Source organism: Anolis carolinensis, unplaced genomic scaffold, assembly GCF_035594765.1.
Source record: "Anolis carolinensis isolate JA03-04 unplaced genomic scaffold, rAnoCar3.1.pri scaffold_15, whole genome shotgun sequence".
Classification (NCBI taxonomy): domain Eukaryota; kingdom Metazoa; phylum Chordata; class Lepidosauria; order Squamata; family Dactyloidae; genus Anolis; species Anolis carolinensis.
Window position 1 is genome coordinate 5,894,320 of NW_026943826.1, and position 26,349 is coordinate 5,920,668.

General features: G+C 41.8%; 2 protein-coding genes across 4 annotated transcripts in view; one reads left to right on the plus strand and one right to left on the minus strand.

The window, feature by feature from the left end:
- LOC134294530 (uncharacterized) overlaps nucleotides 1-26,349 on the plus strand; it is a 74,599-nt gene that overhangs the window by 45,723 nt on the left and 2,527 nt on the right. Inside the window, exons 2-7 of one of the 3 annotated variants that reach the window (XM_062966003.1) lie at nucleotides 7,877-8,141; nucleotides 16,987-17,068; nucleotides 17,356-17,418; nucleotides 22,276-22,355; nucleotides 22,507-22,637; nucleotides 25,679-25,745. In XM_062966003.1, the coding sequence (XP_062822073.1) occupies nucleotides 16,995-17,068; nucleotides 17,356-17,418; nucleotides 22,276-22,355; nucleotides 22,507-22,637; nucleotides 25,679-25,745 (415 nt within the window). In that variant the 5' untranslated portion in view covers nucleotides 7,877-8,141; nucleotides 16,987-16,994. Of the gene's footprint in view, nucleotides 1-5,187; nucleotides 8,142-16,986; nucleotides 17,419-22,275; nucleotides 22,356-22,506; nucleotides 22,638-25,678; nucleotides 25,746-26,349 lie in introns of those variants that run through there. The other 2 variants (XM_062966001.1, XM_062966002.1) reach the window with 2 other exon arrangements.
- Nucleotides 1-26,349, minus strand: part of nmnat1 (nicotinamide nucleotide adenylyltransferase 1) — a 60,234-nt gene that overhangs the window by 28,595 nt on the left and 5,290 nt on the right. Inside the window, exon 2 of the mRNA XM_062965966.1 lies at nucleotides 3,960-4,118. Coding sequence (XP_062822036.1) covers nucleotides 3,960-4,077 — 118 coding nt within the window. The 5' untranslated portion in view covers nucleotides 4,078-4,118. The remainder of the gene's footprint in view (nucleotides 1-3,959; nucleotides 4,119-26,349) is intronic.

The following is a 26,349-nucleotide window of genomic DNA, read 5'->3' on the forward strand; positions in this document are numbered from 1 at the left end:
CTTTGATTGAAGTCAAAAATCAGAAACTCCACAAAGCACAGCAGACAAAAAACCAGTACAAGAAAACCACACTACCAACTAGAGCTGACAGCTGTCACAACAAAACATTGCATGGAAAGATCCTTGACAAAATTGAAGGAAAAGCTGATAAGGAGAAGACCTGGCTCTGGCTCACGAATGGGACCCTGAAGAAGGAGTCAGAAGGCCTGATCCTTGCAGCCCAGGAGCAAGACATCAGGACAAAGGCAATTCAGGCCAAGATCGAAAAATCAGCTGATGACCCAAAGTGCAGACTCTGCAAGGAAACCGATGAAACCATGGATCATATCCTCAGCTGCTGTAAGAAAATTGCACAGACAGACTACAAACAGAGGCACAACTATGTGGCCCAAATGATTCATTGGAACTTATGCCTCAAGTACCACCTCCCAGCAGCAAAGAACAGCAAAGATCACAAACCTGCAAAAGTATTGGAAAATGAACATGCAAAGATACTGTGGGACTTCCGAATCCAGACTGACAAAGTTCTGGAACACAACACACCAGACATCACAGTTGTGGAAAAGAAAAAGGTTTGGATCATTGATGTCGCCATCCCAGGTGATAGTCGCATTGACGAAAAACAACAGGAAAAACTCAGCCGCTATCAGGACCTCAAGACTGAACTGCAAAGACTCTGGCAGAAACCAGTGCAGGTGGTCCCAGTGGTGATCGGCACACTGGGTGCCGTGGCAAAAGATCTCAGCCGGCATTTGGAAACAATAGACATTGACAAAATTACGATCTGCCAGCTGCAAAAGGCCACCCTGCTGGGATCTGCGCACATCATGCGAAAATACATCACACAGTCCTAGACACTTGGGAAGTGTTCGACTTGTGATTTTGTGAAACGAAATCCAGCATATCGATCTTGTTTGCTGTGTCATAATAATAATAACAACAACTTTATTTTTATATCCCGCCCCATCTCCCCGAAGGGACTCGGAGCGGCTTACATGGAGCCATGCCCGACACAACAGTACAATAACAGCAATAAAACAATAAAACAAATATCGCATCAATAAAACATCAACATCAGTAAAACAGTCATAAAAGTCAGCATACAGCATAAAATGTTAAAAACGGGAGGCTAAAACACGGAAACCATCAGCTGCGGCAGCCAATGGGTTAAACCACTAAGCTGCAGAAATTGGTAGTTCAAGCCCGGGTCGGGGTGAGCACCCGCCGTCATCCCCAGCTCCCTGCCCACCTAGCAGATCGAAAACAGAAACGTGAGTAGATAAATAGGTACGGCTTTAAGCAGGGAGGTCATAAAGGACATGCCGACGATTCGATCGGGATGATGTCTAAGGACATCCTCGGCATGGAAGATGGAGCAAAAGCACCTCCCCGTAGCCGGAGTCGACCAGAGCCTCCAGATGCCGAAAATGGAAAAGATGCGGAAAGCCTTTACCTCTGTTTATGTATTGTCTGTCCTTGTTAACTGTATAACAGCATTCAATGTTTGCCATATATGTGTTCTATAATCTGCCTTGAGTCCCCTCGGGGAGACAGAATGGAATATAAATAAAGTATTTATTTATTTGCTACATTTATATGCCGCCCTTCTCACCCCGAAGGGGACTCAGAGCGGCTTACAAATTAAATTTACATGCAATATTATATTATTAGCATAGTACAATACTGGTAATAAATTATTATATTGCACTGTATCAATATATTGTAATATTAGTAGTAATATTACATATAAAATCTATATATATAAAAGGGTAATGAAATTTCGGCCTAGGACAAAACAACACAACTACACATCCCAGAAACACTAAACTTGGCAGCACAACCCCTCATCCAGGCCTCTACGTTCATACAACAAAAAGAAAAGAAATATAAAGTCCTAATTAGAGGGAGAGGAATAATTGTTTTTATCCAATTGCTGATAGTTAGAAGGCTTAGCTCTGCCCACTTGGTCTCCTAGCAACCCACGCAGCCCAGGGGACAGGCAGAGTTAGGCCTCTTCCACACTGCCTATAAAATACAGATTATCAGATTTGAACTGGACTATATGGCAGTGTAGACTCAAGGCCCTTCCACACAGCTATATAACCCATTTATAATCTTATATTATAATATATAATTAATATTATTATATTGTATTATTAGCATTATATCATAACACAATATAATATTATGAATATTATATGTATACTAGCTAGCCCGGCCACGCGTTGCTGTGGCTTATGCTTTCAGAGTGTTGCTCTTTATTTACTGTCCTGATTTTAGAAATTATATTGTTCTGTATTATTATATCACAGTAATTATTACATATTATATTCATAATATTATACATATAATATTATGAATTCATTGTGATATTTTGGTGCTAAATTTGTAAATACAGTACAGTAATTACTACATAGCATTACTGCGTATTGAACTACTTTTTCTGTCAAATTTGTTGTATAACATGATGTTTGGTGCTTAATTTGTATAATCATTACCTAATTTGATGTTTAATTGGCTTTTCCTGAATCCCTTCTTATTATCCAACATATTCACTTATCCAACATTCTGCCGGCCTGTTTATGTTGGATAAGTGAGACTCTACTGTATGTTTATAATCTTATATTATCTGCTTAGAACTGGATTATATGAAGCCCCTTCTTCACAGCTGTATAAAATACATACTGAAGTGGATTATATGGCAGTGTGGAGTCCAGATAATCCAGTGCAAAGCAGATAATATGAGATTATAAATGGGTTATATAGCTGTGTGGAGGGGCCTTGAGTCTACACTGCCATATAATCCAGTTCAAATCTGATAATCTGTATTTTATAGGCAGTGTGAAAGAGGCCTAACTCTGCCTGTCCCCTGGGCTGAGTGGGTTGCTAAGTAGGCAGAGATTAGCCTTCTAACTGGCAGCAATTGGATAAAACACAATTATTCCTCTCCCTCTAATTAGGACTTTATTTTTCTTTTCTTTTTGTTGTATGAACGTAGAGGCATGGATGAGGGGTTGTGCTGCCAAGTTTAGTGTTTCTGGGATGTGTAGTTTTGTTGTTTTGTCCTAGGCCGAAATTTCATTACCCTTTTATATATATAGATTACACGTAAAATATAATATATAATTAATATTATTATACTGAATTATTAGTATTATATCATATTACAATATGATATTATGAATATTATATGTATATACAAAATTTTATAATTATTATATATTATTGTAAATTATATTGTGTGTGTGTGTGTATATATATATATATATATATATATATATATATATACAGTAGAGTCTCACTTATCCAAGCCTCACTTATCCAAGCTTCTGGATTATCCAAGCCATTTTTGTAGTCAATGTTTTCAATATATCGTGATATTTTGGTGCTAAATTCGTAAATACAGTAATTACAACATAACATTACTGCATATTGAACTATTTTTTCTGTCAAATTTGTTGTATAAAATGAAGTTTTGGTGCTTAATTTGTAAAATCATAACCTTATTTGATGTTTAATAGGCTTTTCCTTAATCTCTCCTTATTATCCAAGACATTCGCTTATCCAAGCTTCTGCCGGCCCGTTTAGCTTGGATAAGTGAGACTCTACTGTATATTGTATTATTAGTATTATATCATATTACAATATAATATTATGAATATTATATGCATATACAAAATGTTATAATTATATATATATGTATATATATGTATATTATATGTATACGTATATATGTATACATATATATGTATATTATATATATGTATAATATATATGTATATTATATATATTATATATATCATATTATATGTTATTATTATAGTATTTGTTTGACTCCAAAAACCAGCATCCTCTGCCACCACTGGTTGTGGATGATGGGAAAGGTAAACTGAGAGCACTGGGGAAACCCAGACTGAGGGAAGCCTGGTCTTCAGCGAGAAAGGAGTTCTTGGTTTTACCTGTTTCGTGCAAGTGATCTTTTGCCAATTCAAAGAGCCGGAGGTGCATGTTGGTGATGGGATTGAAAGACCCGCAGGCCAGAAGGACCACCTCGGTTTTGGTGTCCGAATCCTCCATGAGCCTTTGATGAAGCTGAAAAGAGGTGGGAGAATCACATGCTGCAAAAGGATCAAAGAAAAAACAGAAAGAAATTTTAGAAAAGGCGGAAATGACAAGCTCCTCTAGTAATTTGTTAATCTAATATTCTGTTTGCTTACTACTTTGTATGTATGTTCTGTTATGCAGCTTCTTTTACTCTATGTTTCCTGAGAGCTTGTGGGAGAAGCTACAGACCACATGATCTGATCTGAGACTACACTGTGGTCTGGATTCACCTTTGCACCCAACACCACACAAGAATCCAGTAGTACAGTAGAGTCTCACTTATCCAACACTCGCTTATCCAACATTCTGGATTATCCAACGCATTTTTGTAGTCAATGTTTTCAATACATCGTGATATTTTGGTGCTAAATTCGTAAATACAGTGTACTGTGTACTGAACTGCTTTTTCTGTCAAATTTGTTGTATTAACATGATGTTTTGGTGCTTAATTTGTAAAATCATAACCTAATTTGATGTTTAATAGGCTTCTCCTTAATCTCTCCTTATTATCCAACATATTCGCTTATCCAACATTTTCCTGGCCTGTTTACGTTGGATGTGAGACTCTACTGTATTAACTAAACAGTTGATTGAAAAAGCACATATAAAAAGGCAAAAGGTACAGTAGAGTCTCACTTATCCAAGTTAAACGGGCCGACAGAAGCTTGAATAAGCGAATATCTTGGATAATAAGGAGGGATTAAGGAAATAATAATAATAATAAACTTTATTTATACCCCACCACCATCTCCCCAATGGGGACTCGGGGCGGCTTACATGGGGCCATGCCCAGAACAATATAATATAACATTACAAATCATAATGCATTAAACAATACAATAAAAGAAAATATACACTACAGTAAACAAAATCAAAAGAACAGTAGAACAATAAAACAATAAAAAACAATAAAAACGGCCTATTAAACATTAAATTAGGTTATGATTTTACAAATGAAGCACCAAAACATCATGTTATACAACAAATTTGATTTAAAAAGTAGTTCAATACGCAGTAATTGTTATGTTGTAATTACTGTATTTACGAATTTAGCCCCAAAATATCACGATATATTGAAAACATTGACTATAAAAATGCATTGGATAATCCAGAACTTATTATTATTGCATTTATTATTTTATTCTAGTTATTACTACATGTATTATTTTCCTGTATTTATTAATATTATTATTATTACATGCATTATTTTACTCTATTATTATTAAAAGGATACATAAGCACATTTATATTGAAGAAGATGAGAAGAATGATTTGATCAGAGTTGGACAGTCTTATCTTAAATTTGAGCTTTATGTAAATATTCAAAAACATTTAACCTACTGACGCCTCAATTAATGTAATTTCATTGGTATCTGTTTTTATTTCTAAAATTTACCACTCTCGGCTTATATTGGAGTCGATGTTTTCCCAGTTTTTTTGTGGTAAAATTTCGTGCCTCAGCTTATATGTGGGTTGGCTTATACTCGAGTATATATGGTATCTTAAACTGGACTGATAAGCTATGACCTGTGTTATGCTGAATACATGAAGGTTGTGAGTAAACCAAATACATTATTTTACCAAAGTCTACTACATTTTTATCTCTTGAGTGCACTATATAATACTAGTTTTTTTATGGGAGAGTAGATACAGTAGAGTCTCACTTATCCAACATAAATGGGCCGGCAGAACGTTGCATAAGCGAATATGTTGGATAATAAGGAGAGATTAAAAAAAAGCCTATTAAACATCAAAATAGGTTATGATTTTACAAATTAAGCACCAAAACATCATGTTATACAACAAATTTGATGGAAAAAGTAGTTCAATACGCAGTAATGTTATGTTGTAATTACTGTATTTACGAATTTAGCACCAAAATATCACGATATATTGAACATATTGACTACAAAAATGCATTGGATAATCCAGAACCTTGGATAAGCAAGTCTAGGATAAGTGAGACTCTACTGTACCAACTAAACAGTTGATTGAAAAAGCACATATAAAAAGTATAAAAATACGGTATCTTAAACTGGACTGATAAGCTACGTATGTACCTGTGTTATGCTGAATACATGAAGGTTGTGAGTAAACCAAATACATTATTTTACCAAAGCCTACTTCATTTTTGTCTCTTGAGTGCATGATATAAAACTAGTTTTTTATGGAACAGTAGATATGTATTTTGGGCACTAAAAACACTTCTGAAACTCTGCTATTTTGTGCACTGGCATGATCTCTGTTTTCCGAACAGATCAGAGACAACAGGTTCAGTCTAACAACTGAAGACATTGCCTTGCATATTACACCTGGTTGTATATCATATGAGAAGATTCTACTCAAACGGGTTTTTGTCTCTTCTCTGAAAGATCAAACTTTTCCAAAAAGTCATGATCTCCAAATGGTTATGAATGTCTGCAAGACCTGAGTTGAGAAATGAAGATCTTGGAGGTCTTAGAGTCAGTGTAAGTCAAATGACAACAAAGTAAAGGTAACACCACAATATCCAGCATTCATTTAGGAACATACATACATGTAGGTCACACTACTTGTAACAAAGTGTGATTTTTTATTTACAGATGCCATGTTTAACTGTGTTTTTAAAAGGGTTAATATTTCAGTTACTCTGCACCATGAGTTGGTTGCCATGGAGAAGGGGGCGGAGCCAACTGGGTTAGCTGAAGAGAAAGTAGAATTTGGAGGGAAACTCAGTCAGTCTGTGGTCAGAGAACCATAGGGAAGGTTAGTTTTTAGAGTCAGTGCCCTTATGAGGTACCGGGAGACTGATTCTGGTTGAGGGATCAGGGTGGCTCAAATGTTTGATTTTTGAGTCAATTTTAAGATCAGTACCGGGAGACTGATTCTGGTTGAGGGATCAGGGTAGCTCAAATGTTTGATTTTTGAGTCAATTTTAAAATAAGTTTGGTGACTTATTTTAGGTAGTCTGTGCCCTGATAAGGTACAGGGAGACTGATTCTGGTTGAGGGATCAGGGTGGCTCAAATGTTTTATTTTTGAGTCAATTTTAAAATAAGTTTGGTGATTTATTTTAAGGTAGTCTGTTTCCAGATAAGGAACAGATAGGTTGTGTTTGTAATTCACAGGGTGAAAGTAGTTAAAGCAGTATAGAAAGAAGTGGAGAAAGAAGTGACCTTTTAGGAAGTTTGGAACACCTCAATATAGTTTTGCAACTGTTCAGTAACTGTTCAAACAAGAAGAAAAGTTATTGTAACCATCAAGCTTGTGCCTAAATAAATGTGTTATTATTCCTTCAAACATCTCAGTCTCTGTCATATATATACACACATTAAGAATAAACAACAAGAAGAAAGAAAAACAAAATTTAAAAAGTCTCCTGTCTAAGTAGCCAGTGGCTAAATATTCCTATAGTGGTGGCAAGAGCTGATGACCCCCTTGACATCTGGTGGCTGCATTATAAACATTTTTACCTCTGGTGGCAGCGTAAATAAACATCTTTAATAACTGGTGGCAGCGGATATAATATATGTGTGTGTGTGTGTGTGTGTGTATATATATATATAATTAATAGGAACTCCTCCACATCTCCACAATCGGTGTCAGAGGTGGGATTTTTAAAAAGATTTCTCCTCCTGCCTGACATCTTTACAAATTGGTGGCAGCAGTGGGATTTCAAAAGATTCCCCCCGCCATAGATCTTTACACTACTCATGCTAACTATTATGCTGCATGGCAACAGGGCTCCCCGTGGATATATCTATGTGTTCAATCTTTGTTTTTCCATCCTGCAGAGAGGCCTCTTGCAACCTGAAACCATCTCCCAGGAGTGTAACCTGAACTCTAGCGGACTCAGCTCCCACCGTTGTCTTTGTTCATCATCTCATCATAAGATATTGTTATGGGAACTCTAGCTCCCATCAGTCCCATCCAGCAACAAGGGAAGATGGGAACAGTCGATCAGAGAAGGAGAATCAGTGGCTGCTACCTGTTCTGACCCATTGAAGAAGGAAAGAGAATTCAAAAGTCTGCACATTACTTTTAGTTGGCCTAAAAAAGGTATTGCCCTACATATGGATTTCTGACCATTTGTCCAATACCTATCTTAAGGTTTTGATGTATATACAGTATGTCCCTCTCTCTGTGCATATTCTGCCAATCCTCTCATTTCTCTCCTCTTGTCAACAAATGAAAACTTCCCTGTCTATATACTGGCTATTCGAAATGGATTGCTTTTCATTGCATGCTGTTCAGCTGCCTTTCAGTGGATTTTCTGAGGTTTATTTGCATTTGATAAAGAGCTTTCTTTATGCTTTTGTATGTGTTCTAAACTAAGGGCCTGTCACGACCCAGGCGGCAGAGGCACCAATAACCATACACAGAGGCCAGAATCTAACTAATATCTTTATTGAAGGAATATATAAAGTTAATAAAAACAAGTATAGAAAATAGTCCCGAATTAGACCCTTCAGGAAAGGTCAGAATTAGTCCAAAAAAGCAATGTCCAATAAGAAATATTAAGGTCCAAAGTTGTAATCCAATAACCGAAACACTCACTTTGCCAAGCAAAGTGAGGGGAGATGACAAGGTCCTTAGTCCATAAAACTTGAGCGTGGCTAGGAAATAACTTGATACTTGAAACAAGGCTTGAACGTGGAACAAGGTAACTAAGAACAAGAACAAGGTCCGTGGAATAACTTGGTAAAATCCGTGAAACAAGGCAAGGATTAGTCCTGGGAAACAAGGCAAAGTCCGTAGGTAAACAAAGGCTGGGAAGCAAGGCGAAGGCTGGATAGCAAGGCAAGGCTTGAGCTGAAGCGAGGCTTGAATCGGAGCGCGCTGTCCAGACACAACTCGCTCCGTAGGCTGACGAATTGACTCCGCGAAGTTGCTACGCGGGCAAAACACCTATATAGAGTCCAACTTTCTCACCAAAGCGGTTCTCTGGGAATCAGAAACGAAAGCTAAACTCTGAGACCAGATGTTAAACTCCTTAAAGATTCTCACGAGAACCAATGTTAATTGGCAACATTCTTAGCTGCTATCCTCGCACTCCTGCGCGAAGCTGAATCCAAACTTCTCTGTTGTTTACAAAACTCCCGGCGCAAGAACACGGGAGAAGTAGGCTCTGGGGTTGTTTGACATACTTCTGGGGCACAACTTTCTTGCAGGTGCAAGGTTTCCAGATCTGCCTGGGAAGGATCTGGCTGAGAGGAATCCAGTTCAGACTGGGAAGGTAAAAAACCCAAGTTTTCATCTTCATCAGGGATTACAATGTCCTGAGCAGGACTACAAGGCCCATGGTTCATCACACTATCCCCCTCCTCAGGGCCCCTCCCAAACTGGGGTCCTCTCCCCGAGGCGCGAGGTCGCGGTTTGGTGGGATAGGTCAGATGGAAGCGACGGGTTAGATCAGGAGCATGGACTGTGGAGGCGTCTTCCCAAGAGCGTTCCTCAGGCCCAAAACCCACCCAGTCAATGAGATATTGTAGGCGGCGGCGATGAAAGCGAGAATCCAAAATGTCCTCAACCTCGAACTCCTCCTCCCCATTCATCAAAACAGGAGGGGGGGCCGGTTGGTCTGTATCAGGACGCACACCATCCGCCGGAAGGAGCAGGGAACGGTGAAACACTGGGTGAATGCGCATTGAACGCGGAAGTTGGAGTTTGAAAGTCACGGGGTTTAATTGCGCCACCACTGGATAGGGGCCAATGAAGCGGGCATCTAACTTCCGGCATGGGCGGTGGGAGGGCAGAAAGCGAGTGGACAGAAAAACCCGATCTCCTACCTTGATTTCGGGGCCCGGCTGGCGGTGTTTGTCAGCGTGGCGTTTATAGTCCTCCTTGGCTTGGTCCAGTTGCTGGAGCAAAAGTTGTTGCACCGCTGTGAGTTCCTGCAGCCAATCCTCTGCTGCGGGAACTTCTGAAGTTTCAATGACAGGGGGAAAGAAACGTGGATGGAAACCGTAGTTTGCAAAGAACGGCGTTTCTTTTGTAGAAGCTTGAACTCCATTATTGTAGGCAAACTCAGACAGTGGTAACAGAGAAGCCCAATTGTCCTGTTGGTAGTTTACATAACAGCGAAGATACTGCTCCAAAGTGGCATTGGTGCGCTCCGTTTGCCCATCTGTTTGGGGATGATGAGCTGAAGATAAGCGAGAGTCTATGCCCAGTAGTTTTTGTAGTGCCTTCCAAAAACGAGAGGTGAATTGAGATCCACGGTCTGTGACTAAACTCTTGGGCAATCCATGTAGTCTGAAAACATGCTGAAGAAATAGATCCGCAGTTTCTTTGGCCGTGGGGAGGCCTTCGCAGGGAATGAAATGGGCTAACTTGGTGAATAGGTCCACCACCACTAAGATCGTGGTGAATCCACAGGAAGGTGGTAGGTCAGTGATGAAATCCGCGGAAATTATCTCCCATGGGCGAGATGGGGTAGGAAGGGGGTGCAAAAGCCCTGAGGGCTTCTCCCTTCGTATCTTGGAGCGCTGGCATACTGGGCAGGTGTTGACATATTTTTCCACATCCTTGCGGATCTTGGGCCACCAAAAATCTCTTAGGATCAAATGCATGGTTTTAAATAGTCCGAAGTGTCCTGCTGGTTTGCAGTCATGACACAGACGAAGCGCTTTTTCCCTGCCCGGTCCGGGTGGGATATAAACATGATTTCTATAGCAGAGCAGCCCATCTTTAAGCGAAAAGGGAAAATGCAGACCTTGGCGAAGTTGGTCCTGCGCCCAGGCATCTGCTTGCTGACTAGCCCTGATTTCTTGAGCACAGATGGGTCCTGGAGTAGGGGAAGTTGAACCAATGGGACTGGATTTGGTGTTCCCCACTGTGAGCGTGGCAAAGTTCTCAGGTTGTAGCAGTTGGGATTCAAAGGTCTCCTTGCGTCCTGCAGCGTATTCCGGTTTACGTGACAGGGCGTCTGCTTGCTTGGTTTGAGCTGGGGTCACATAATGGATCTGGAAGTTGAAACGTTCAAAGAATAAAGCCCAACGTTGCTGCCTCTGATTTAGTTTGCGGGCAGTTCTTAGATGTTCTAGATTACGATGATCAGTGTGGACTTCAATGGGGAATTTGGCCCCTTCTAGCCAATGTCTCCAAGTTTCAAAGGCTGCCTTTATGGCCAGTAGTTCTTTTTCCCAAATGGTGTAATTCCTCTCTGGTGTGGTTAGTTGACGAGAATAAAAGGCACAGGGGTGGAGGTGATCTCCCACCGGTTGTAAGAGTACAGCCCCAATTGCCACATCAGAGGCGTCCGCTTGCACCACAAAAGGGGTTCCAGGATTTGGGTGCTGTAGAATTGGCTGGGAGGTGAATAGTTTCTTCAGTTGCTGGAACCCTTTCTCCGCTTGATCAGTCCAGCGGAAAGGCTGCTTTCCACGGATGCAGCTAGTGATGGGGTCGGACCAGCGGGCAAAATCTGGAATGAACTTGCGGTAGTAGTTCGCGAACCCCAAGAAACGCTGCACCTCTTTCTTGTTAGTTGGCGCCCGCCATTCCAATACTGCTGAAACTTTGGCTGGATCCATGGAAAGCCCTAGAGGCGAGATGCGGTAGCCAAGGAAATCTACCTCTTGTAGATCAAAAGCGCATTTTTCTAGCTTGGCATAAAGTCCATGTTCTCGCAGTCGTTGCAACACCATTTTGACGTGGTTCTCATGTTCTGATTGTGATCTGGAAAACACCAAAAAATCGTCCAGGTAGATTATCAAGAATCTGTCTAGATAGTCCTGAAAAATATCGTTGACAAAATGCTGGAACGTTGCGGGAGCTCCGCATAAACCGAAATTCATAACTCGGGACTCGAATAATCCGAATTTAGTCTGGAAGGCGGTCTTCCACTCGTCCCCTTCTCTGATGCGAACTAGATTATAAGCCCCCCGAAGATCCAGCTTGGTGTAGACCTTGGCTCCTCGAAGTCGGTCCAGTAGATCCGAGATTAAGGGCAGGGGATAGCTGTTCCGCTTGGTGATATTGTTCAATGCTCTGTAGTCCACCACCAAGCGTAATTCCCCTGACTTCTTCTTCACAAACATCACTGGGGAGGCGGCTGGGGATTGAGAGGGTCTGATGAACCCCTTGCGAAGGTTTGTCTCTAAGAATTCCCTGAGAGCTTCTTGCTCTGGTTCAGTCAGGGAGTAGAGATGCCCTCGCGGGATCGGGGCCCCCTCCACCAAGTCAATGGCACAGTCATAAGGTCTATGTGGGGGTAATTTTTCGGCTTCTTTCTCATTGAATACATCCCAATACTCGGAGTACTTCTTTGGCAAGGTGATGATGGGCTCGGAGTCTGTGGCATGGCATACCTTGGCTACGAGGCAATGGTTTTGGCAGTACGGTGAAGCAAACTGCAGTTCTCTGTTGGACCAGGAGATGTTAGGGTCGTGGAGTGTCAGCCATGGAATTCCCAAAATCACAGGGAAATGGGGAACCTCGGTAACAAAGAAGGAAATCTCTTCCATATGTTCCCTTATCCACATCCTGGTGGGTTCCGACCACTGGCTTACGGGGCCCGTCTTGAGGGGACGGCCGTCTATGGCTTGCACCACACGGGCATTCTTGAAATCATGATATTGTAATCCCAGAGAGTCGGCATACTCTCTATCGATGAAATTGTTGGTAGCTCCAGAGTCTATCATGGCGTGGATCATGACGGGTCCCCTTTTTGCTGACCATAATGTGACCACGAGAAGGAACAGGACCCCGGTTGGCGGCTCTTGGATGGATTTTTTGACCGGGTTGGCGAGCCTCTCTACACCCGGTCGTTGGCTTCCCCCGCCGGCTGTGTGCCAGTCGGCTCAGACGCCTTCGACTCCGTGGAGGACGCTGCCGCAAGACGGGCGGCAGGCTTCCCTTTGGCTGGGCACTCTCTGGCGAAGTGGCCCCCGTTCCCGCAGTACCAGCAGAGGTTCAAGCGTTGACGACGGGCCTTCTCGGCGGCATCTAGTCTGGGACGCACATTGCCCAACTGCATCGGCACCTCCTCGCCTCCTCTGGGGTATGGGGTTGGCGGCGGGGGTCTCCACACCGGACGTGGCTGAACACTGGCGGGAGCGGGGGGTTTTGCCCCGGCTCTACCGCCCTGGCCTCGAACCCATTGTTTCCTGTTGGCAATCATGACTTCAGCCCGTAAACATTGATCAATGAGTGCCTCGAGGGTCTGGGGAGGATCCACCTTGGAGATTTCTTCCAGCATTTCAATGTTGAGACCCTCCCGAAATTGTCCTCTGAGGGCTACATCGTTCCAGCCGGTGTTGTGGGCCAGCACGCGGAACTCGGCTATGTACTGAGACATGGGTCTGTCTCCTTGAAGGAGGCGCCGGAGTTTGTGACCGGCTGCCTCCAAATTGTCCTCGATTCCCCAGGTCTCCTTAAGGTGATCCAAGAAGCGTTGTGCTGAACTTAGGTGGGGGGAGGCTTGATCAAACAGGGCCGTCGCCCAGCTAGCCGCTGGTCCGTCTAGAAGACTGTAGACCCACGCCACCTTGATGTCTTCTTGGGGAAACTCGGCATCACGGGCCTCTAGATAAGCTTGACATTGGCGGCGGAAAACATGAACCTTAGCAGCTTCTCCAGAAAACTTGGTAGGCAACGCCATGGCCGGGAGGCGAACTCCGCGCTCCCTCAACCCTTTTATTTCTCCATCCTGCGCGTTGAGTCTGTCACGGATGCGGTCCACTTCGTCCTTGCTGATGGTGTAGCTGAGCGGCTGTCCAGCCGGCGCGGCTCCGGTAGACATCCTGGCCTCGGTTAGTTGGTGCTTATGGGCGGCGGAGTCAAACTGTCACGACCCAGGCGGCAGAGGCACCAATAACCATACACAGAGGCCAGAATCTAACTAATATCTTTATTGAAGGAATATATAAAGTTAATAAAAACAAGTATAGAAAATAGTCCCGAATTAGACCCTTCAGGAAAGGTCAGAATTAGTCCAAAAAAGCAATGTCCAATAAGAAATATTAAGGTCCAAAGTTGTAATCCAATAACCGAAACACTCACTTTGCCAAGCAAAGTGAGGGGAGATGACAAGGTCCTTAGTCCATAAAACTTGAGCGTGGCTAGGAAATAACTTGATACTTGAAACAAGGCTTGAACGTGGAACAAGGTAACTAAGAACAAGAACAAGGTCCGTGGAATAACTTGGTAAAATCCGTGAAACAAGGCAAGGATTAGTCCTGGGAAACAAGGCAAAGTCCGTAGGTAAACAAAGGCTGGGAAGCAAGGCGAAGGCTGGATAGCAAGGCAAGGCTTGAGCTGAAGCGAGGCTTGAATCGGAGCGCGCTGTCCAGACACAACTCGCTCCGTAGGCTGACGAATTGACTCCGCGAAGTTGCTACGCGGGCAAAACACCTATATAGAGTCCAACTTTCTCACCAAAGCGGTTCTCTGGGAATCAGAAACGAAAGCTAAACTCTGAGACCAGATGTTAAACTCCTTAAAGATTCTCACGAGAACCAATGTTAATTGGCAACATTCTTAGCTGCTATCCTCGCACTCCTGCGCGAAGCTGAATCCAAACTTCTCTGTTGTTTACAAAACTCCCGGCGCAAGAACACGGGAGAAGTAGGCTCTGGGGTTGTTTGACATACTTCTGGGGCACAACTTTCTTGCAGGTGCAAGGTTTCCAGATCTGCCTGGGAAGGATCTGGCTGAGAGGAATCCAGTTCAGACTGGGAAGGTAAAAAACCCAAGTTTTCATCTTCATCAGGGATTACAATGTCCTGAGCAGGACTACAAGGCCCATGGTTCATCACAGGGCCCTGGTGGCACAGTGTTGTGACTCGGCCTTTGTGTGACTCTGATGAGGATTCTGGGATGCAGTTTCAAGATGATGGGACTCAGGTTCAGGATGACTCCAATGGGAATTATGGGATTCAGGTGCAGAGTGTTCCTGCTGTGGGAGATGAGGAGCAGGGAGGCTTTCCCACAGGAAGAAATGATGTTGTTACTGATGATGGTTTTCAGGTGCAAGAAGCAGAAAGGGAGAGTAGCTTCCAGCCTGATAACACTAACATGCCCTGTGGCCTTGAAAGCAAAAGCGATGAGGCCGCGTCTCTAGATCAGGCCAGTCGTTTGGAATTTTGGGGGTTGCGTAGAAGACTCAGAATAGCAAATAAGCGGGAGTTCAAAAGGCAAAGAAATGCCTTCATGTTATGCTATTAAAACACTCTGCTGAGAGGAAAATCTTCATCAAAACAATTCCTTGCTTGAATCAAGAACCTGCCTAAAGCCGTGAGGAGAGGCAGGAAAGAAATAAAATTATTATTATTTGAAACACAACAAGATGAGTCCACAGCAGACTCTCTGCTGGCTGTTGAATTGGGTCACACGTCGGACACTTCCCAAGTGTCTAGAACTGTGTGATGTATCGGCGAATAATTATTAAAAATTATTATTATTATTTTATTGTATGACACAGAAAACAAGATAGATATGCTGGATTTCGTATCACAAAATCACAAGTCAAACACTTCCCAAGTGTCTAGGACTGTGTGATGATGTGTGCAGATCCCCGTAGGGTGGCCTTTTTCAGTTGGCAGATCGTAATTTTGTCAATGTCTATTGCTTCCAAATGCCGACTGAGATCTTTTGGCACGGCACCCAGTGTGCCCATCACCACCGGGACCACCTGCACTGGTTTCTGCCAGAGTCTTTGAAGTTCAGTCTTGAGGTCCTGATAGCGGCTGAATTTTTCCTGTTGTTTTTCGTCAATGCAACTATCACCTGGGATGGCGACATCAATGATCCAAACATTTTTCTTTTCCACAACTGTGATGTCTGGTGTGTTGTGTTCCAGAACTTTGTCAGTCTGGATTCGGAAGTCCCACAGTATCTTTGTGTGCTCATTTTCCAATACTTTTGCAGGTTTGTGATCCCACCAGTTCTTTACTGCTGGGAGGTGGTACTTGAGGCATAAGTTCCAATGAATCATTTGGGCCACATAGTTGTGCCTCTGTTTGTAGTCTGTCTGTGCAATTTTCTTACAGCAGTTGAGGATATGATCAATGGTTTCGTCGGTTTCCTTGCACAGTCTGCATTTTGGGTCATCAGCTGATTTTTCGATCTTGGCCTGAATGGCCTTTGTTCTGATGGCTTGCTCCTGGGCTTCAAGGATCAGGCCTTCTGTCTCCTTCTTCAGGGTCCCATTCGTGAGCCAGAGCCAGGTCTTCTCCTTATCAGCCTTTCTTTCAATTTTATCAAGGAACTTTCCATGCAATGTTTTGTTGTGCCAGCTGTCAGCTCTAGTTTGTAGTGCAGTTTTCTTGTACTGATTTTTTGTCTGCTGTGCTTTGAGGAGTTTCTGATTTTTGACTTCAATCAAAGCAGGTTCTTCACTTTGCTTTACGTATTCTGCCAGGGCATGTTCTTCTTTTTTGACTGCTTGTTTGACTTGTAAGAGTCCTCTGCCCCCTGATCTTCTAGGCAGATATAGCCGGTCAACATCACTGCGAGGGTGCAGTGAATGATGAATGGTCATGAGTTTTTTTGTTTCTCTGTCCAAATTGCCCGGTGCCACCTTGACGTGGTGGGGGGGGCTTAACCACTCCAATGATGACTGAAGGCTGTGCTGGCGGTAGTGTAACTACCGGCAAGTCCAACCAAGCCAGAGAGGCTGAGGAGTGGAACTAAGAACACCTAACTCATTAGCATTATGGAGAATCAAACCAAAACAAAGTCTATACTGGCTCGGTCGTCGCCCAGGATAAAAAGGACCGCGGTGGATGCTGCCGATTCTGGACATCCATCGACAAGTGAGCTACAGAATCAAAATACAAGTGAACAGTCACAGAAGCGGCAAAAATATACAATGCCAGAAAACCGCACAATTATGATGATGATGATGATTATTATTATTATGACTGTTAGTATTATAAAATGATGTTTTGACTCTTCCCAGGTTCAGCTATGATTCACTTCTGCCTGGCCCACGCTGCATACCATATGGGCAGAATCCTACCAAAGCGCCACCACTTCAGACTGTAAGCATGCCCTCCAACATTTCACAAAGGAGAATGACTTTCCAGGGATCAACAACTGATGCAACTCTGATCTTCTTGCACAATGTGATGGGGGATGGGAAAGATATTTTTGGACAGCTCCCATGTGTCCTAGACAATTATCTAGGGAACCTGAGAGTTGTAGTGGTTATTTCTACACTTTTGGGACACAAATGGAATCTAAACCACTGGGTCTGTGGCAGGTCACGTCCCCACTCCCTCAAAACCCGGTCTGAGATAACTCAACTCTATTTCTCCTTTTTTCTCAGCCAGCTTGTCATCTTTGCCACTGGGATCTCAGTTCTCCTCCTCCAACTCCACATCCTGCTAAGGTAAGAGCTTTCGTTGATGCGTCTCACTTGCAATGCTCCTTTGAGATGCTGACATACCTTCTAGACCGCATGGAGAGCCACTCGGAATATCCCATGGTGTTCTCGAGAAGGCAGAACCCACAGTCTGCCCCATTAGTATTTGGGGTTTGGGATATGGATGTGTTTTAAAAGTTCACAAGGAGACTAGCAGCTGCTTTCCTGATATTGTCCCCTTGTCGCTCTGAACACTCAAACTCCATACCCAAAGGAGTCAAAATGTCTGTGGGAGTGGACAAATTTATTTATTTATTTATTTATTATTTACTACATTTATATCCCGCCCTTCTCACTCCGAAGAGGACTCAGAGCGGCTTATAAATCAAATGAACATACAATATATTATTAGGATAGCATAATATAAGCATTAAATTACCATATTGTACTATATCATTATATTGTAATATTATTAGTAATATTACATTTAATATATAATATATAATTAATATTATGATATTGTATTACAGTAGAGTCTCACTTATCCAACATAAACGGGCCGGCAGAACATTGGATAAGCGAATATCTTGGATAATAAGGAGGGATTAAGGAAAAGCCTATTAAACATCAAATTAGGTTATGATTTTACAAATTAAGCACCAAAACATCATGTTATACAACAAATTTGACATAAAAAGTAGTTCAATACGCAGTAATGTTATGTTGTAATTACTTATTTATGAATTTAGCACCAAAATATCACGATATATTGAAAACATTGACTACAAAAATGGCTTGGATTATCCAGAGGCTTGGATAAGCGAGGCTTGGATAAGTGCGACTCTACTGTAATATATAATTAATATTATTATATTGTATTACAGTAGAGTCTCACTTATCCAACATTTGCTTATCCAGCGTTCTGGAGTATCCAACACATTGTTGTAGTCAATATTTTCAGTATATAGTGATATTTTGGTGCTAAATTCGTAAATAAGGTAGAGTCTCACTTATCCAACATTTGCTTATCCACCATTCTGGATTATCCAACGCATTTTTGTAGTCAATATTTTCAGTATATAGTGATATTTTGGTGCTAAATTCGTAAATACAGTCATTACAACATAACATTACTGCGTACTGATCTACTTTTTCTGTCAGATTTGAGGTATAACATGATGTTTTGGTGCTTAATTTGTAAAAATCATAACCTAATTTGATGTTTAATAGGCTTTTTCTTAATCTCTTCTTATTATCCAACATATTTGCTTATCCAACATTCTGCCAGCCCGTTTATGTTGGATAAGCGAGACTCTACTGTATTAGTATAATATTGTATTCCATTATACAATAATTAAATTAAATCTGAAGTATCACTACAAGACAAAATGGGAATGTATCATGGCAAAGAGCCGAAATCACGCTGGCACAAAATTATGACATAAATATTTCAATATCTGTTTATTAATTTAGGATTAACTTGTTTATTAATTTGGAGTTAATCATCGCCTAATATCTGTTTATTAACTTGGGATTAATTTGGGGTTAATCATTGCCTTCTCCTGAGAAAAAATTATAATATCACAAAGGACTACCATCTCATCCGCTTCATAGGAAATCTGCTACAAAACAGGAGCTTTTTTGTTGCGTTCCAGGGTCAGAGAAGCAGATGGCGAAAACAGAACAATGGCCTGCCTCAGGGGAGTGTGCTTGCTCCATCAATGTTTAACATTTACACAAATGACCAGCCACATTATCACAGGATGTCTGCGCCCCACACCACTGGAGAAATTTTACTGTTTAGACCAGGGGTCCTCAAACTTTTTAGACAGAGGGCCGGTCCACAATCCTTCAGACTGTTGAGGGGCCGGATTATCATTTGGAAAAAAAAATACAAACAAATTCCGATCCACACTGCACATGTCTTATTTGTAGTGCAAAAACAACAACAACAACAACAACAAGAAGAACAATGAAAGAACAATACATTATTTAAAAATAAAAACAATTTTAACCAACATACATTTATCAGGATTTCAATGGGAAGTGTGGTCTTGCTTCTGGCCAATGAGATAGTCAAGTTAATTAGGGTTGTTTTTCTTGTTGTTGTTGTGTGCCTTCAAGTCATTTCAGACTTTGGGCGAGCCTAAGTCTAAAATTTATTTATTTATTTACTGCATTTATTTACTACATTTGTATCATACCCTTCTCACCCCAAAGGGGACTCAGAGTGGCTTACAAATTATATGTACATACAATATATTATATTATTAGCATAGCACAATATTAGCATTATATATTACTATATTGAACTGTACCACTATACTGTAATATTATTAGTAATATTATATGTAATATAGAATATATAATTGATATTATTATATGGTATTATTATTAGTGTTATATTGTATCACATTATAATATTATCAATATTATATGTATATACAATATATTATATTATAAAACCGAGGGCAGGGGCCAGGTAAATGACCTTGGAGGGCCGCATCTGGCCCCCGGGCCTTAGTTTGGGGACCCTTGGTTTAGACGGTATTGCACCACCTGATATCCACTAGGAAGTAGGAACCTGTAATGAAAGGACCAATGCAGTGAAATCTCCGGCCCACCCTCTGTTCAGATATCATCCAACATGCCAATGCCTTAAATAAAAAATAATCTATATATATATATAAGAGTAATGAAATTTTGGCTTAGGACAAAACAAAAAACTACACATCCCAGAAACACTAAACTTGGCAGCACAACCCCTCATCCATGCCTCTACCTTCATACAACAAAAAGAAAAGAAAAATAAAGTCCTAATTAGAGGGACAGGAAGAATTGTTTTTATCCAATTGCTGCCAGTTAGAAGGCTAAGCTCCGCCCACTTGGTCTCCTAGCAACTCACTCAGCCCAGGGGACAGGCAGAGTTAGGCCTCACTTAGGCCTCATCCACACTGCCTATAAAATACAGAGTATCTGATTTTAACTGGATTATATGGTAGCGTAGACTCAAGGCCCTTCCACACAGCTATACAACCCATTTATAATGGACTTAATGTAAGGTAAAACCTTTACCCTTTACCTTAACTACCACCAATTCCTCAATACTTTATTTCCCATACCACCAGACTTTGCCACAGCAACGCGTGGCTGGGCACAGCTAGTAATAATAATAAAACTTTATTTATACCCCGCCACCATCTCCCCAACGGAGACTCGGGGCGGCTAACATGGGGCCATGCCCAGAACAATACAATATAACAGAATATAAAAGAACAACACATCATAACACATTGAACAATACAATAGATAATAATATACATTACAACGCAAAATCAGGGGAACAATAAAACAAGGACGGGCCACATGAACACTAAGTTAAAACTCGGGGTGAGAAAGAAATAACAATAAAAACCACAAAGAACAGGGTCATAAGATAGTGGTGCAGTCTAGAGGATAGATATTGGAGGGGAGCAACAGAGAAGAAGTATATAGTAGTTACTCTCCAAAAGCACAACGGAAGAGCCATGTTTTCAGGTCTTTCTTGAAGGCTCCTAATGTGGGGGCTTGCCTAATCTCAATGGGCAGTGAGTTCCACAATCGGGGGGCCACAGCAGAGAAGGCCCTCTCCCTTGTTCCCAAAAACAGCTTCATAAGATCTACAGAGATACTCGCAGGAACACCTCAGCAAGCAAGAGTCCAAAAGAGGCAGGCTAAAACCCAGAAACTCAATCAGTGGTTGATACCGGATGAAAAACTCCACCTTGGGCACACAGAAGACTGGGTGACTTGGAAGGTGCTGAACAGACTGGGCTCTAACACCACGAGATGCAGAGCCAATGTTAGGAAATGGGGCTACAAAGTGAAGTCTACAACATGCGAATGTGGGGAAGAGCAAACCACAGACCACCAACTACAATGCAGCCTGAGCCCGGCCACATGCACACTGGAGGACCTTTTCACAGCGACAAATGCATACTAAACATAAAGACAACCATACAACAGACATTCAATACCACCACTACCTCAACAAGTTCTCACCAACACCACCAGACAACGCCACAGCAGCGAGTGGCCGGGCACAGCTAGTACATTAGAACTGAAGCCTCAATTTGCTTCCGACATGATAGATAAATAAATAATGGGTCCGGGCTGTGGCGCAGGGTGGTGAGCAGCCAGCTGCAGCCAGCTAGAACAAATCACTCTGACCAAGTGATTGTTTGCTCGGAGCCTGCGTTTGTCTCTGTCTTTGTTCTATGTTAAGGCATTGAATGTTTGCCTTATATGTGTAACTAGCTGTGCCTGGCCACGCATTGCTGTGGCGAAGTCTGGTGGTATGGGAAATAAAGTCTTGAGGAACTGGTGGTAGTTAAGGTAAAGGGTAAAGGTTTTACCTTACATGAAGTCCATTATAAATGGGTTCTATAGCTGTGTGGAAGGGCCTTGAGTCTACACTGCCATATAATCCAGTTAAAATCAGATAATCTGTATTTTATAGGCAGTGTGGAAGAGGCCTAAGTGAGGCCTAACTCTGCCTGTCCCCTGGGCTGCGTGGGTTGCTAGGAGACCAAGTGGGCAGAGCTTAGCCTTTTAACTCGCAGCAATTGGATAAAAACAATTATTCCTCTACCTTTAATTAGGACTTTATTATTCTTTTCTGTTTGTTGTATGAACGCAGAGGCATGGATGAGGGGTTGTGCTGCCAAGTTTAGTGTTTCTGGGATGTGTAGTTTTGTTGTTTTGTCCTAGGCCAAAATTTCATTACCCTTTTATATATATAGATGTGATCTGCCTGAGTCCTCTTCGGGGTGAGAAGGGCGGAATATAAATTCTGTAAATAAATAAATAAATAACTTGAGATTTTCTCAACTCTGCCTTTTTCAGACCCAAGTCTGCTCGCTACTGCAGCCAGCCCCTTCTGTACAACCTTGTCGGAAGCATCGTCTTCACCTTCTTTGCCACAGGTATGTTCCTGGATCCACCACTACCATCCATTGACCTAAATGTCCGAAGACCCCAATGCTCAAAATACTTCCATAACTTTTCATATCTCCAGGTGTATCGACAACCATTCTTTCCGACCCTTATGTGGACTCTTTCTTTGCAATGCTGCAGGCCTATCTCTGCTGCTGGTCATGCTGGAACCTATTCCATGGGAACTCAAGACCGCTTTCTCTACCTTTGGAGTGGCATCTTTTGCCCAAGGAGTTTGTACCACCGCACTGACTGCCCTGGCAACACAATGTGTGAGTAATCATTGCTGCCATTACATTTAGTCACAAGTTTTGTATTTCTAGACGTGTTTTGAAACCCAAACAAAGAAGAAAGCGGATAGGGAGAGAATCAATTCATCTCAAAGGTGGTGCAATAGTCTGTGACTATCATGGACTTCCAAAAAGACAAATCGATAGGTTGAAGAGCAAATTAGGCCTGCATGACACATAGGAGTTATGATGATTTGTAAGCTATCATGCCTCAATGTGTCTTCAAGTCACCTTTCAACTTAAGGCAACCACTTCTTCACTTCACTTCACTTCACTTTATTTCTTAACTAGCTTGGGCACCCGGCGATGCCTGGGTCATTTGAGAATGGTATTATTTGTCTTTTAATGTTATGTTTTCTGTTTGGAGTGGGTGAACTACAATTCCCAGAATCGTGGCTGAATCCTCCTGAAACCCTGCCAGTATGATAAGTTGGCCATTTTGGGCATGTGTAGCAGGTGTGGATGGGGGTGAACTATTGCAATTTCCAGATTCCCGGGGCAATTGCCCCGAAATATCTATCAGTATCCACAGCAGGCAATATTCAGTCTGTGTGCCAAGTTTGGTCTAGATTCCTCATTGGCTGGGTTCAGTGGTTTTTGGATGGAGGTTGTATGGCCAGAATCGAGAACAACCTCCAGGAAGCCGAAGATGGGAAATGCCTATATACTTCTATCTGTTGCTTGTCCTGTCTGTGTATAACGGCATTGAATGTTCGCCGTATATGTGTTCTGTTATTCACCCTGAGGCCTCTGCAGGGTGAGAAGGGCAGAATATAAATGCTGTAAATAAATACTGTATATACTCAAGTATAAATCGACCCGAATATAAGCCGAGGCACCTAATTTTACCACAAAAAAACTAGGAAAACATTGACTCCAGTATACGCCGAGGGTGGTAAATTTCAGAAATAAAAATAGATACCATTAAATTACATTACCGTATATACTGAAGTATAAGCCAACCCGAATATAAGCCCTCCTCCAATGTTAAGGCTTCCCACCAAATGGAACTGTAGAGGAGAGTCTACTGAACAAGCCAGTACCTGCTGCAGACCAGAACTGCCATCTGTTGAGGAGTTACAAAGGTGGAGGCATTACTTTTCATTCAACCCTCATAAAATTTCACACCATTACGGTGGGATTTCACCACAGTTAGCCTTGATTGCCAAAGGGCTAATTATAAACTCCTCTTTATGTCCCCTTCATGCCCAATTAGATTTTTGTTGTAACAAGATAAAAGGGTTGTCTTTTTCTCTCTCCATATGCCGAATTAAATTCATGAAAAAGTCAAATGTTGTATTGGTTATGGGGGCTCTGTGTGTCAAGTGTGATGCTCATTCATTGCAAGTAAACTATAAATCCCAGTACCTACTCCTCAACTTCCAGTCCAGTTCCCCTCCAAACCCACCAGTAGTCAAATCTGGGCCTATCGGGTCTGCATGGCAAGTTTGGCCCAGAGCCATCATTATTTGGGTTCATAGCGTTCTGGGTGTTGGTGAACTACAACTCCTCTATATTCCCCAGTAGGAGTGACAGGGCTCTGACTTGATGTAGGGTGAACTACAACTTCCACCATGTGGAGTCAATCCCTAAACTCCTCCGGTAAGTTTAGTTGCAGCTCAGTTTTGCTCTGTTTGCTATGCAGAGAGATTGGAAAGGAAAGGGCAGTGGGCGGGGCCATGCAAATTCTACAGCAATGGAGAACCCTGGGATGCCTGCCTGTGATGGAAGAAAAAGCAAAATCTAGGATGAAATGGTCCCCAAACGAAAGCATTCCTTGGTGGTGGTTTGTAGTGTTTAGGAAGGAAATTGGCAGGGGCTGGGATACATGTTCAAGGCGCTCGCTGTCACCGCAATGTCAGTGGAAAAGAGTGACTTGCTGGATTCTTAACCCTGGGAACTAGAGCCTGTTTGTGGAGGCCGGAGGCTGCCTGTGTGAGCGGACATCCATGCCACACACACACATATGGGTTTTTGCTTTTATTATGGATTTAGATTTAGATTTTGATAGATTTAGATTAGATATATTAGATTTAGATTAGATTTAGATTAGTTGCTCTCCACCAGAATGCTCCTAGCAACTTACAATTTAAAATATCATTCCACAATATAACAACATTCAGCATAAAAACATCCAACAGTGACTATTTGGCAAATTAGATCTGATTTACCACATGAATTTCAAAGGGGTTTCTTAGGGAAGGAATGGTTATGCCAATTCCTCTAAAATACAGCCTCTTAGCAGTCTCCCTTCCAGGTATTTCTCTAAACAGTTCTCTGAGTTTCACAACCAGGGCTTACCAAATGTGCTGAATATGCTCACAATTTTGCAATTACAGTAGAGTCTCACTTATCCAAGCTAAACGGGCTGGCAGAACGTTGGATAAGCGAGTATCTTGGATAATAAGGAGGGCTTAAGGAAAAGCCTATTAAACATCAAATTAGGTTATGATTTTACAAATTGAGCACCAAAACATCATGTTATACAACAAATTTGACAGAAAAAGTAGTTCAATACGCAGTATAGTTGTGTTGTAATTACTGTATTTACGAATTTAGCACCAAAATATCATGATACAGTAGAGTCTCACTTTTCCAAGCTAAACGGGCCAGCAGAAGCTTGGATAAGCGAATATCTTGGATAATAAGGAGGGATTAAGGAAAAGCCTGTTAAACATCAAATTAGGTTATGATTTTACAAATTAAGCACCAAAACATCATGTTATACAACAAATTTGACAGGAAAAAGTAGTTCAATACGCAGTAAAGTTATGTTGTAATTACTGTATTGACGAATTTAGCACCAAAATATCATGATATATTGAAAACATTGACTACAAAAATGCCTTGGATAATCCAGAACCTTGGATAAGCGAGTCTTGGATAAGTGAGACTCTACTGTATTATTAGAAAGCTCCCTTTTGGTCTTCATTTGTGAGTTCGCAGGCAACGCTTATCCAGTTTTGAAACAGCTGGAAAACAACATTTAGAAACAAGAAAATGTCTTTTTTCCCCTCCAACAGGCCAAAACCACCCCTGAACTATTTTACTTCTCAGTGATTCTGTCCGTAAGCAATGTGATGACAGCTGGTACGTATCATGATGTCTCGTCACATTTCTGTTGGAAAGGGTTTTACCTTTGTACCTATTGATTACTATATTTTGCCTATTTGTTTGGCTACTGAAACCATGTCACTCTTGCTGCATTATCTGGAAATGTTCCCATACTTCAGCAATAGTTTCCTCCTGCTTCTGGCTGTATTGAGTATGGTTTTGTCATTTACAAAAGCAGCACAAATGTTTGCCTCTGAAGCTCTAAATTGTTTACAACCACATGGCACATCATGGTCTGCTTGCTGTGAGCTGAATGCTCAACTATAAGTATCCTATTTTTGTATCTCTGCCTCCAAAGCTCTAAATTGTTTACAACCACATGGCACATCACACTCTGCTTGCTGTGAGCTGAATGCTCAACTGTAAGTATCCTGTTTTTGTATCTTTGCCTCCAAAGCTCTAAATTGTTTACAACCACATGGCACATTATGCTCTGCTTCCTATGAGCTGAATGCTCAACTATAAGTATCCTGTTTTTGTATCTTTGCCTCCGAAGCTCTAAATTGTTTACAACCACATGGCACATCACACTCTGCTTGCTGTGAGCTGAATGCTAAACTATAAGTATCCTGTTTTTGCG